Here is a 13,948-nt window from a genome sequence, read left to right as displayed (position 1 = left end):
GATACAGGGACTTTGGCCATAGGCACTTCTAATTCCGAGCACAGTGGGTAAGGCTATTCTACAATCTTGATGATTCCTGATAGGAATTACAGGGGAGAGTCTCAGGCACTCTGACACCACGACACACAGATCACGGTTAGCACTCTCAGCAGTTATTCTTTATTGCCGAACCTCCACACCTGAGTCATGATGCACCTTGCTTTTTCTGGACAGTCACTCCTCCAGGTGTGGCAGGGTTCTTCTTTTTCTCATCGGGTTGTCTTCTAAGTATTTCAGGTTAGGCAATTGGCTCTTGCAGCAAGAGGTGGACTTAAATGACGCATCTCACGTCTAGGAAGCTGGCTTTCAGGAAGACTCCAACTCAGTGGTCCTCTAAGTACTCTGCAGAGACATCACTTCCTTTGGTCATTGAGAACGTGGGGCTGGACAAACAAGTAGTTAATAGGTCATACTTATACAGTCAAAGCAGACAGGAGATATTGATTCCCACTGTCTGCAGTTTGAGAATGGATTTATGTTGGTTTTCCTTTCACGTATCCTCCTCGGGTTGATCTCCACACATTGCCATGCTTCTCACACCAGGGTAGTCTCCAGCCTGGAACACACACACACCAAAGACACCATACTATTTCTGTACCTGGCACACTGAAGATTGATCAGTGGAAAGACAAAATAGCTGGCCTCTCTTAAGAGAGGGTCTCCTTCATCTTGAACAACAAAGGCTGCAGTCCCACAGTTCACCCCCACTACCCAACAAATTGCAGTGCTACAGGAAGAATGATCAGCAGCTCTTTTCAGCAATGGGCCTTATAAAACCCCACTCTACACCACTCTACTCTGCCACACTACTACACTATATGCATCTCTACTATACCACACTCTACAGTGTTATAACTCACTCTATGCCACTCTACTCCTCTGTATGCTACTCTACTACACTACACCACTCTGTGACATACCACTCTGACAGTCTACTCCTCTCTATGCCACTCTACTCTACAACACTCCACCCAACTTCCCCTAAGCAACTCCATTTTACTTTACTCCATTCTATGCATCTCCACGCCACTCCACTATATGACATTCTATGCCAGTCCACTCTATGGCTCTCTACGTCACTCTGACACTCTACTCCACTCTAAACCACGCCACTGTACGACCCTCTACTTCACTCTATGCCCTTCCACTGTACTAAACTACTCCATCCAAGACACTCCACAACACTGTACACCAGTCCATGACAGTCCATTCTTCGCCACTCCACGCCACTCTCCTTTATGCCACTAATGTTTAGCCATGCTGAATAGTATCCAAGCTGATGGAGAACATGGCTAAAACACATTGGCAAAGCCAATAGCTCTTGCATAGACGAGACATATTGACCTTTTCACTGCTTTTTTTAGGGTCGAGCCTGCGTTGCATGCGCTTGCACATGCGTTTCGCAGGGAGACTCTTTTGTATTTAGAAAAGGGCTTGGATCCCTGTCAACTTCACGTCAGTGTTTTTTATTGGTTGGTGGGCTCCCCTAATAAAATCTGCTTGCTTTCATTAGTCGAAGGCACGCATATGTCATGCCTTTTCCGGTGGCTAGCCCTCCTCCAGCGCAGCGACCAAGTACAGAAAACATGCGAGGCTCGCTGTTTTCCCTCGGGCTCGTGGACTTTTTTTCCTCTAATTTACGAGCCCGATCTCGCTTGGCAGAAGTCGAGCACTTTTACATACTTGATTTCACTTTTTCGGGTTAAGTACATAAATGCACTTTTGCCCGATTGGTGAAAAGTCGGGTTAGGAGTTTACAACGCGATCAGCTCTAACATGAGGAAACGCGAGACCCGATGCATTGTAAATGCTTGTTTTTTTATTATGGCTACCTCGGCATATCAGTAAAATCTGATAATTGGCCATGGGCTAAATTGCTCACAATTTATAGTGATGATGATCTTGGCTGTGCAATCTTTAGTTGTCACTTGGTATTGTGGTATGATCACTAACCAAACAACTTGATTGCTGCACAGTTCTTCGTGTCTTGGTGCATCACACTGAGCAATTACTGCACAACCATGGGTGATGGATGACCCTAAAAGATGACATTGGGTGAGTGTTAAAGATTACTTGTAGATTCTCTGTGATTGTGTCACATAGTCAACAATTCTGAAGTACCCACAGTTGTTATTGTGCAGGTTGTGGTTCCGCACACTGCTGGATGTTAATGGCGTAATACGGGCTGATTTTGCCCAAAACTGAATGACAGTCAACCCTTGTTTGGTAATTGCATGATGTTAGTTGCTACCATGTGTACTCAGTTGTCCATTGCTGTTTGATGCAGTGATTACCGTTCAGATGGTTAACCTATATAGTATGTTTGCTGCTAATAGCTTATTTATAGGGTATTTTATGTAAAATACAGTGTGATGGGATGACTGCTAGTGTTTACTGACGGCAGATTTCTTCAAAATATTGGTGATGTGCGAGGTTGAAGACTGCACAGTTTGTAGCGAGTATTGAATAAACACTATTATGAATGAAGCAATCTGTTGTTGATCGCGTGTGTTGTGTGTATTTTACGTACTAATTTTTTAATTCAAAGGCCGTTCGTTGTCGCAAACCCCGCCGTAGCTGTACTCCCATCTGAGACCTGCTGGATGTAGACTCACGGGTGTTTGCAACCGGCACCGTAACCCTCTGTGCTATCTTACCTGCCGATACACGTTTATTCGGGAGCTGTATATAGCCTTCTAGATGAGTCTGTGGATTAACATTAATATGTCATCAATCTGCGGCAAACCTGAAGGTCTCATGTTTAAATTCGCTAAGGCTGGCTCAGCTTTCAGCATTTTAGACCTGATAAAATGAGGACCACTAAGTATTTTTTTTTTCTACTCTTCAGAGCACTCACTGTAAAAGGCAAAGTAATAATCTGTAAAGGAGGTTTATGGAGGAACAGAGGGCACAATTCAAAGCTTTTTTCAACTGTAGGATTACATGAAACAGTGAGTGGAACAATTTCAGGTTTGCATACAATAGCCTTTCCAGCAACAAGAGGATTTGCATCGTTTAGTATAACAACTCAAGAAATGCCATACGAACCATTTGCAGTAGCATTAGCGGTAATGTTAACATATCAGGAAGTAATCCGACTTACAGCGAGCCGTGGATATCTGAATACAGTTGATGATTAATGGTGCATTACTATCACACCATGTGATATAGGACTCCAGGCGTACTGAGTAAGAGGTTGCTCAAGCATGAGGGACCGAGTAGAATGGATGTCTCCCCACTAGGACGCTACCACCCTTCAAGTCCATGATAAATGGAGGAAGTCTGCCTGTTACGTCTCACATTTTGAGCAGTATTAAAATCTGGTGGGGTGAGTTTAGCAAAGGCCTGAGTGATAGTGTAAGCCATGTTAATGTAACAATGTATGATGGTGGCTACCAGAAATAACTTTAGTTTGCGTACAGCAATGATACCAAGTTTTATCTGATATGAAAATAGCCAGATCGCGTTCCCAGGCAGCCCTGGCTTTTTCCACGACAGTGGGCTCAACTGCAAGGAAGCATGATGCAATTTTGAAATGATGTGGCAGCTGTCTGGGGAAACGTTCACCAATGTAAGGGGAGGGAAATCTTTAGGTTCAGCTCGGTAAGCAGGTAAGGCCTCGCACAGTGTACTGGGTAAGCAATGAAATCTGAATCCTTTCATGGGCGTTAAGGTACCTCCTTCGGCCATAGTGGATCTGGGCCGAAGCACACAGTCTGTACACAAATGACCTGTGACCTGTAAGCCATGTGCGCAAAGGGAGCATTGCACCAGGCGCTCTTGAGTGAGTGGGAGTCATGGGATGTTTATAAAGAGGATATGGGAGATTAGAGGGCATCGCTTCCCAGGTAGAGCAGGAGCTTGAACCACCCCAGCTAGTAGTTGCCAACGCGTGTAGTGGACAACGAGGGTAGTACGTGCGCTTTTTCAGGTTTAAGGAAGGGTAATCTGGCATCTGGATGATACCACTGGTAAGCATAATAATCCTGGGCTATGTAATAATAGAGCTGGAGGTCTGGGATACCAAAACCGCCCCATTTATATGGGAGTGTTTGGATTTCCCAGTGGGTACAAGTCCGGCACCCGACCCATATGTTGTATGAGTAGCCACGTAAAGTGGTGAAAAAACTGCTATTTAAAGTGATGGGAATATTTAAAAACAGCTAAAGAAAACATGGCAATACAATAATTTTATATTAGCAATGCTCCCAACAATACCAGTGGGAGTTTAATCCATCACTCCACTTGTGTCTCGAGCTTGTTATGCCAGGGTCATAGTTGCAACAGATTACCTCCAAGCAATCTTTATGGATATGAATGCCTAAATACATGGTGGATTCCGTCCACCATTGTAATGGGAATTCAAGATCACAGGGCGCAGTGGCCTCTGTAAATGGGAATAATTCAGATTTACCCCAGTAAATGTGTAATCCAGAAAAGATACCAAACCGCTGTATCTCTCGAACAAAAGGAGGCAAACTGATAGGGGGAGGTCGCACACAAACAACAAAATATCGTCTGCGTAAAGTTGAGGGAATAGATTCCCATGGGGAAATCTAAGGCCTCTTTGGAGGTCGTTCCTGTAGATGGTGGACTAATTGGTCATAGCAATTATAAGGAGGAGGGAAGGAAAGGGGGGAAGCCCTGTCGGGTGCCACTCATTAAAGGAAAAGGCTCTGAAAGTTTACCATTGAGCTGGAGACGGGCCTATGGGTCCTAATACAGTAGTCGAATCAGATTACGAAAGCCATTAGAAATGCCCAATTTTGTTAAAGTGGCGTGAAGAAAAGGCCACCCAAATGAATTAAATGCCTTTTCGGCATCTAGCAGGGCCACCGCTGCTGGGGTGGTAAGGGAAAACTAGTTAATCATTGCAAATAGTGTACGAAGGTTAATGGAAGTATAGTGGTCTGGTACAAAGCCAGACTACTTGGGGGAAATTATGTGGTCCATCAATAAAGATGGCCGCTGGCTAACACTTTGACCAAATTTTAGTATCATGGTTTATGAGTGACAAAAGCCGTTATGAAGTGCATAAATGAGGAGATTTATTGGGTTTGAGCATTAGCCTGATAACCGCTTCGTGCAGCATGGGAGGACGAGTGCCCTGTGAAAGAGATTCAGCATACATCTCTAACAGATAGAGAACCAACAAGCCACACCAGGGCTATTACAGACAGATAATCGGTCAGTGCTTCCTCAGTGCTTAAGTGCAACAAATAAAGAGTTTTGTAATAGTCTGTAAAATCTGCCATAATGGTAGCATCATCTGTAGTGTCGGTGCCAAGGGGTCGTTGTAAGTGGGACACACATCTGGCATGAGTGAAGATCATAGTAGACAAGCCAATGTTCGTCCAGGGCGTTTGCCCCCACCATACCCGCATGCCCTGGCGTGTTTGCCCAAACAAGCGATTTGTAATAACTTGTGTAATAATTTAGACCTGTCATGGAGATGGTGCATGCGTGGCAACGTTCTGCCATCTGCATCTAGGTCACACAGCTTCTCTTCCACCTTGGTAAGATAATTACAAATGCTGCGGAGTGCCCCTGCATGTTTTAAAATACCAATCCCTCTATAGGCCTTAACAGCCTCCCACACGGTAGAGTATTTTTGCACAGAGCCAGTGTTAGTGGCAAAAAATTCTGTGATCGCATCATGGATTTCGGTGCAAAAGACCGCATTGTGCAGTGCATTTTCAGGGAAGTGCTAGGGACTGGTTATGGGAGCATGGAAGGGTATATTTAGCATGGCTATTACAGGGGCATGATCCAACTGTGCGGGGAAAATGTATATTATCTGTAAGCCATAATAGCTTACCACAGGACATGTATCAATGATCAGTACGAGTCCATGTGTTGTGCGGGGCTGAGTAGAAAGTATAATCTTACTTGTGTGTGTATTTATAGCGCCACCCGTCTGATGGAATGTGTCAAGGAGATCTGTCAATTATTGTAGGGATCATTGATGACTCTGCGGAATCCAACTCGGGCTGACTGGTGATATTTAGGTCCCACCCAATATAATATAGTCCGCCTGATACCGGCTAATTTGTGCCGACAGCTCTGTGAAAAACTTTGTGGAGTCAGTGTTAGGTGCATACATACATTAGCACCAGTATAGAGGTGAGTTTCCTGAAGGAAGGCTAATAGCACCCCATGACGACCTAGATAAGCAAGGACGTGTGTCCCTTTTCTGGGGTTATCAGGCTTCTAATGTTCCAGGACATGCAGGAGAGTTGAAATATGGAGTCCCTAGTGATATGTGCAGTCATAATATCCAGGGGTATGGCAAGATGGGAATGAAAAAAGTAAGGTCCTACCTGATATGTAGCACATTTGAGGAATGGCTTCAACAATCAAAAGAACAAAATCACAAACATTCCCTCCCCCCCACCTACTCTAGTAAAAAACAAATGCTGGAGAACTCAATGTACCCTAAAATAAATGAAGAATGAAAACCTATCAGTATACACCTCGGGGTGAAAACGCCCAGAGGAGCAGGGCCTGTTTAAGCAGTGTGAATTTGAACAGTAATGATCATTGAGAAAATGCAGAAATATAGAGGAAAAACGTTAAGCATGCAGGAGTTGAAAGGAAATAATGTGCATAAAGGCAACATAATGACAAGCATTCTTGTGTGTCTGAGTCGCAGAGTCCACTAGGATGCGTGGGGAGTTGGGCGCCGAGCCCGCAGGGGCACCAGAATCCCCACCAGGGGGGACCCACCAAGTGTGTGTTGCTTGCAAAACTGTACTGCACCCGCAGGGGTGTTAAAAACACAGTGCTGACCATTCAGCTCCACCCGGAGACGAGCCGGGTAAAGCATTTAATATTTGAGGCCATGTTTTTGGAAAGATTGTTTGACAACCGTACATATACAATAGGCCTTCTGCACCAGTGGCGTGTAATCCAGATAGAAACGGTGGCACCTTGATGCTGCAGTGGGTCCTTTTCATGGGCAAGGCGCAAAGCTGTATACCCATCTCTGGTATTGAGGAGCGTAGCAATAATCTGTTGCAGTGGCCCCACTGGTATTGGACGTGGGTGAGTGATCTATGTGCCTGTTCAAGCGCAAAGGTATCAGTTGAAGATTGCCTGTCGAAAAGGTCTGCCAGAAGACTGTCAAAGACATCCATTCGCCCAGTGTTGTTTGATTCTGCCATTCCAGCAATACGAATGTTGTTTTGGCAAGACCTTGCCCCTAAGTCTTCAGTTTTAGATGCTGACGTTTTCAGGATACGCTTGGTACGTTCTAGTCACTTCATCATATCAACATTACCATCCTCTATCTCCGAGACTCTGTGTTCTGCCTCCTTAAGCCTGGTTCTGTGTTGATCAAGGCATTCAGTCACAGCATCCAACCGGTGTGTTAGAGTATCAAATCTAGAGGCAGTCGCCTTAAAACTGGCATGTAACTCAGATAATAGCGACTGTGCCATCTGGGTGGGGAGGGGGGATGTCTGTCACTATGTGATTAGAGATGTCCCTTGCATCGTGGGCAGCGCTGGGTTCTGGCAATCTAAACGGAGAGTTGTTTTTGCTTAGAACCACGATGATCCATTGTGTCAGTAAATACCGATGTGACAGTAGATACAGCACATACCAAATTGAAGGGGGACTGTAGTCACGAAACGCTATGTAGTCAAAAAACTATAACGCCCTGATGGAGAGACCAGTGGTATAGGCCATACTGTCTGGAGCGCAGGTAGCTCAAAGTGCAGTTTTAGTAGGTGGGGAATCAGTCCAACAGGGTGGGGATCCGCAGTGAAATCAGTAATATCTAATATACAAACTTATCCTAGGCACCTTTAGGTAGTGGATTCAGCAAGTCCGGTACAGCACTGCGACTGCATGAAGGACGCCAAATGATGCAGAGTAGATGTAGCACCATATGTAAGTCAGTGGGTTGGGATCATGTGGTATCGATGTAGGCCGACAATTGGCAATAAATATAATGAGAGGAGTGGGGGGACAGCAGCCTTAGAATGGTATTTTGGATCCGCACGGAGCGGACAGTACCAGAGGCAGTGATCTGGAATGTCAGGAAAGCTGCTCAGGAGAGCTAGGGCGCGAGCGCAATGAAAACCTCAGATACGTATGGGTAGACGTGGCATATGAGGTCTGCAGTGCAAGGTGCGTAGTTCCCAGTCTCAGTAATTATGATTGCGGTGGTCCCCTCTTCTTACCGCTGAGTGGCGTCACAGAACGCGATCATGGCAAGTCCCAGGTATGTGGCAGACTGAGGCACGTTGTCTTAAACAGTAGGAGTGGCATCCATTGGTCGTCCCATGGGTGGCTATCTGTGCCTTCATCCACAGGCCTCAGATGAGTTCAAAGGGGCCGCTCAAACCACTGAACCAGGGGAGAACTCCATGAATGCATGGCCCAGGCAACGCTCCAGGGCCTAGGCCACAACCCTGGGAACACCACTTAGCAGTTGACGTAGTTGGTGGTTAAGCCGCACAGCAGTCCCACCTTCAGACTCACTTGTGGTGCCTCCGAAGGCCACGTCAGGCCGCAGAGGGCAATTCTCTCAGCCAGAATTGAGGCATGGGCCGCACCGGAGCCAGCAGCTCAAAATATTACCTTCAGTGTGAATAAATCATAACAAATAAAAGTACAGAGTGCATGTTTCAGCCAGTAGGTACCCGATGCAGTAGATTTTTCAGGCGATGCTCGATGGAGCTTCAATGCCGTAAGGTCATTTTGGTCGCTGGCTTGGCCACGCCCTCCTGGTGCGTGGCTTTTCTTATTAACACCCGAGAGGAGTGTTCGTGACAGCTTCACCGTAATGCTCAGCCTTCCCATGTATTTCATGTAAACACAACATTTTGTTTTCCTTGATGTTTCGTTCTTGTTTAGTGTTGCATTATAACCAGCATGATTGTTTGCTCAGTTATGGGTTAGATGGTGTTGGCAGTTAACTTAAGCCTTCTCAGCATAAGCACTTGAAGTTGGGGTGCTGGGGGTGCTGCAGCACTCCCAAATGATTATACCGGGGTTCAGAAGGTGTGTGAGCAATCTAGATCCCTTTAAATTATGTTCTTATTTTGTCACATTTGCTGTGTGTTCAAAGACTGATATCAAATGTTAGTCTTACTTATGACAAATTGCTGCTTATTCTTTAAACATGGGAACTGCTCTTTACTAATGTTTCTCTGAATAACAAAGATAGATGATTTTGTAAAATTAACTATATGACAATCTTGGTGGGGTCAGTTCGTGAGTGTGAAAGGAAAGGCTGTAGGATATCAATTTTTTCGAACACAAGATTTAAGTGCCCATAAATGCACTGTACAACATTTCAAACTAAATTAGCAGTTAGGAAGTAGTAAATTAAGCTATTTTTTTGTACTTCCGAACTGTGATGGAAGCAAAGATTTTAGTAGGCTCAAAACACACCAAGGCACTTTACTTGGTAATGTGCAAATGATAAATATTTGCTAAAACCCAATTTCCACACATCCTTGCGCACTGTGTAGTTTTAGCAGTGAAACTGCACACCTGTGCAAATGTAGAAGCCGTTTTAGTGGAAAAGGTGCTGTCTGTAAATAACAACACACTACCAAGTCATGCTTTAGTGATATATTTGTGACCGGGAGCTTCCAAATGCACCATAGACTACCACAACCTTACCACTCTCCTGCTGAATGAACATAGCTCGTTTGCTACGCTTGTTCTTGGTGTAAAGCTTGGACTTTAGAGATGTAATTTAATTCTGAAGTAAGCACCTCAACTCTGAAAATTGTTCCAGCACCGCTGCCTCTTAGGTGCTGTCATTTTTCTTTCCAGACGCTTAACACTCACTGATTGCTGACTTTGAAGTTGGGGAATCAGAAAACATTTTAGAGCCAGTAGAGGTCTACAAAACCGGTTTCTCCTCTACGAGCTGGCTTTTGTGATCACTTTAGCGCCCTTACGGTGATATTAAAACAAGCAATGAAATGTTGTTACTAATGACCCTTGATGCTTAAACCAATTGTAGAAATCAATGTTTTTAGCCTAGATTGTTATAAAATTGTACATACCCCTTTATTTTTCTCTGTTTAGTAATTTTGCAAGCCTAGTTGATTATTTTACTCAATCCGGTGTGATTAGGACCTGGATGCTTTATATTGTTTTCCCCTTTCCATGCATATAAATGTTGTAGTAACAATGTACTCAATAGAATGCTCCTCTAGTCTCTGTCTATTCTTTTGATCAATTCTCTCTATACTTCTTGTAGACATGAAGACTTCTCCTACTAAATTCTAAACCACATGAAAGGTGAGGCCACTGTGATGGATGACAGAGAAGCGCACCCTGGTGAAATGCAGAGTGATGCATTGGATGCGGGTGCCCTCATGCAGGTGGCAGAGACCCTTCAACTGTCCATCCCTGACGAGAATGAAAACAGGCTCACTGGCTGCCCAAGTGAGGCTGCAACCACTGTGGATGGTGTGGTGTGGCTACAGGAGCAGGTGGGGGAGGACAGCATTAACAACAATGAAAGCTGCGACCATAGTGATGGCTCCAAGAACCAGGAGAGCAGTTGCAGGGAACAGGACCTCACCATGCCCTGCACTGCGGAGCCCATGCTGAGGAAGGGTAAACATACCTCGGGAAAGAGAAGTTCAAGAAACAAGAAAGGCTTAAATGACGATCCTAGAGGTAACATTAACTATCATTACCCCTTTTTTTATTATTGAAAATACTTGATTCTGCTGTGCCATATTTAGGCTGTGTACTTTTCTTCTTTGAACAACTCAGCCTTGTGTCTCCTAATTTAGTTTCCTCACCCAGGTGTAAAGCTAAATTTACTTCTCCAGGATAATCCGCCGGTTGCGAGTAATAGTTTTAGTAATAACAATGAGTGACATAAGTAGTACTGTTAACTAATTGTCAGGAACATAATGTTTGAAGCATGTGTGACTGTAGGTAAACATGCTGCGCATACTCTTGTCATCTAGTTAGGTCCGGATATGTGCAAGTTGTTTTTCTTCTGAGAAGTCTTTCGAGTCACAAGGTAAAGTTACTCCCCCTCTTGGTGATAATGCGCATGGGCATCGACTCCACAGTTAGACTGTTTTCTTTCCACCATCTGGTTCAAATATGTTCCACTGCACTCTGGTTTGAGACCGTTTCAGGCTCCTTTCGTTTCAGTGTCCATCTCCACCCTCGTCTGTATTGTTCTTTTCCATCGCTGCGTATCAAAGAGAGAGAAAACGATTGCTCATCGGTTTGAAGTGCTCCAACCACGTCCTTTGGGTCTTGCCCTTTAGGACCTATCTTCCATCTCATCGGCTCCCACTAACAATGCACTGCTAATGAACGGACTCCATTTCGATTTAGTCTTCGCTGCCATGCTAAATACCCAAGAACTGATCTCCATCAGGTTTGCAACCTATGCCTGTTGCCTGATCATAAAAAAGAGGGCTTCCCTGGTGTTTAACCCCTTCGCTGCCAGGCCTTTTCCCCCCTCCTGTGCCGAGCCTTTTTTTGGCTATTTGGAGCAGTTTGCGCTTAAGCCCTCATAACTTTTTGTCCACATAAGCTACCCACGCCAAATTTGCGTCCTTGTTTTCCAACATCCTAAGGATTCTAGAGGTACCCAGACTTAGTGGGTTCCCCTGGAGAAGACAAAGATATTAGCCAAAATACAGCAAATTTCGTTTAAATAAAAAAATGGGGAAAAGGGCTGCAGAAGAAGGCTTGTGTTTTTTTCCCTGAAACATTTCTGAAAATTAAACAAAATTCTGAAGTCAGCAAGGGGTGATTTGTGTAGATCCTACAAGGTTTTCCTACATAAAATAACAGTTGAAATAAAACAAATATTGAAATTGAGGTGGAAAAAAACAGCCATTTTTCTCTACGTTTTCCTCAGTAGCTTTTTTCTGCGATGTCAGATTTTTTTAAAGCAATATAACGTTACGTCTGCTGGACTCTTCTGGTTGCAGGGGATATATATATAGGACTTGTAGGTTCATCAAGAACCCTAGGTACCCAGAGCCAATAAATGAGCTGCACCTTGCAATTGGTTTTCATTGTATGCCGGGTATACAGCAATTCATTTGCTGAAATATAAAGAGTGAAAAATAGGTATCATGGAAAACTTTCTATTTCTAAAATGGGCACAAGATAAGGTGTTGAGAATCAGTGGTTATTTGCACATCTCTGAATTCCGGGGTGCCCATACTAGCATGTGAATTACAGGGCATTTCTCAAATAGACGTCTTTTTTACACACTGTCTTACATTTGGAAGGAAAAAATGTAGAGAAAGACAAGGGGCAAAAACACTTGTTTTGCTATTCTATGTTCCCCCAAGTCTCCCAATAAAAACGGTAGCTCACTTGCATGGGTAGGCCTAATGCCTGCGACAGGAAACGCAACCTGGACACAACCCATTTTTACATTGAGAACTGACATGTTTTTTGGGAAGGTGCCTAGCTGTGGATTTTGACCTCTAGCTCAGGAACCTAGGAAAATGTGGCAAACCTGTGCATTTTTGAAAACTAGACAGCTAGGGGAATCCAGGATGGGGTGACTTGTGGGGCTCTCACCAGGTTCTGTTACCCAGAATCCTTTGCAAACCTCAAAATTTGGCCCAAAAAACACTTTTTCCTCACATTTCGGTGACAGAAAGTCCTGGAATCTGAGAGGAGCCACAAATTTCCTTCCACCCAGCGTTCCCCCAAGTATCCCGATAACAATGGTACCTCACTTGTGTGGGTAGGCCTAGTGCTCGCAACGGGAAATGTCTCAAAACACAACATGGACACATCACATTTTCCCAAAGAAAACAGAGATGTTTTTTTCAAAGTGCCTAGCTGTGGATTTTGGCCTCTAGCTCAGCCAGCACCTAGGGAAACCTACCAAACCTGTACATTTATTAAAACTAGACACCTAGGGGAATCCAAGATGGGGTGGCTTGTGGGGCTCTCACCAGATTCTGTTACCCAGAATCCTTTGCAAATCTCAAACTTTGGCCCAAGAAATGCTTTTTCCTCACATTTCAGTGACAGAAAGTTGTGGAATCTGAGAGGAGCAACGGCCTGCATGTTTGGGGTTTTGGTCCTGGGCTCAGCAGCCATATAGGGAAACCTACCAAACCCAAACATTTCTGAAAACTAGACACCCGAGGAAGTCCAGGGAGGTGTGACTTGAGTGGATCCCCCAGTGTTTTCTTACCCAGAATCCCCAGCAAACCTTAAATTTAGCTAAAAAATAAAATAACATTTTTCCCACATTTCTGTGTGGGATCCCCACACCAGGACATATTTCCTACCACCCAACGCTCCCCTCAGTCTCCAGGTAAAAATGATACCTCACTTGTGTAGGTGGGCCAAGTGCCTGTGACAGGGAAGAGAGTAAAAACATGTTGAAATTGAGGGGGAACCAAAGCGGATCCAAAAGGACAGTTTGAAAAGAAAAAAAAAAAAAAAAACATTTTTAGGCTGACAAGTGGGGCACAATTTTTATCGGCATAGCTGCGACAATACTGGGTGGTAGGAATTTTGTGGATTCCTGCAGATTCTGGAAGGTTCAATCACAAAAATGTGGGAAAAATGTGGGAAAAATGTGTGATTTCCAGCAAAATTGGAGGTTTGCAGGGCATTGTGGGTAAGAAAATGGTGCAGGTGCATGTGAAGCACACCACCCTGGACTCACCCAGATGTTTAGTTTTCAGATGTGTCTAGGTCTTGTTGATTTTTCCACATGGCAGCGTCCCAGAGTCCAAAAAGTGCAGCCCTCACCATTCCAAGTGGGACGATTTTGAGAGTAAGACAAGCTCTCATGGCCCAAATGTAAAACCAAACCCCAAACTATTCAAATGTCCTCTTGCTTGCCGTGGGATAACATGTTTTAGTGTGCAGGGGAGCGCTGAAGGACTCTTGCCCCCTTCAGTTGGGGTGGCGCCATAACCATGCC

The 13,948-nt window shown here is 44.5% G+C and overlaps 1 protein-coding gene across 1 annotated transcript in view; it reads left to right on the top strand.

Moving 5' to 3' along the window:
- Positions 1-13,948, top strand: part of CNST (consortin, connexin sorting protein) — a 251,209-nt gene that overhangs the window by 66,318 nt on the left and 170,943 nt on the right. The window contains exon 2 of the mRNA XM_069234444.1: positions 10,265-10,689. Coding sequence (XP_069090545.1) covers positions 10,299-10,689 — 391 coding nt within the window. The 5' untranslated portion in view covers positions 10,265-10,298. The remainder of the gene's footprint in view (positions 1-10,264; positions 10,690-13,948) is intronic.

This window comes from Pleurodeles waltl, chromosome 5 (genome assembly GCF_031143425.1).
Source record: "Pleurodeles waltl isolate 20211129_DDA chromosome 5, aPleWal1.hap1.20221129, whole genome shotgun sequence".
Classification (NCBI taxonomy): Eukaryota; Metazoa; Chordata; class Amphibia; order Caudata; family Salamandridae; genus Pleurodeles; species Pleurodeles waltl.
The sequence above is the reverse complement of the archived record's forward strand: the minus strand, read 5'-3'. Positions and strand labels throughout refer to the sequence as shown.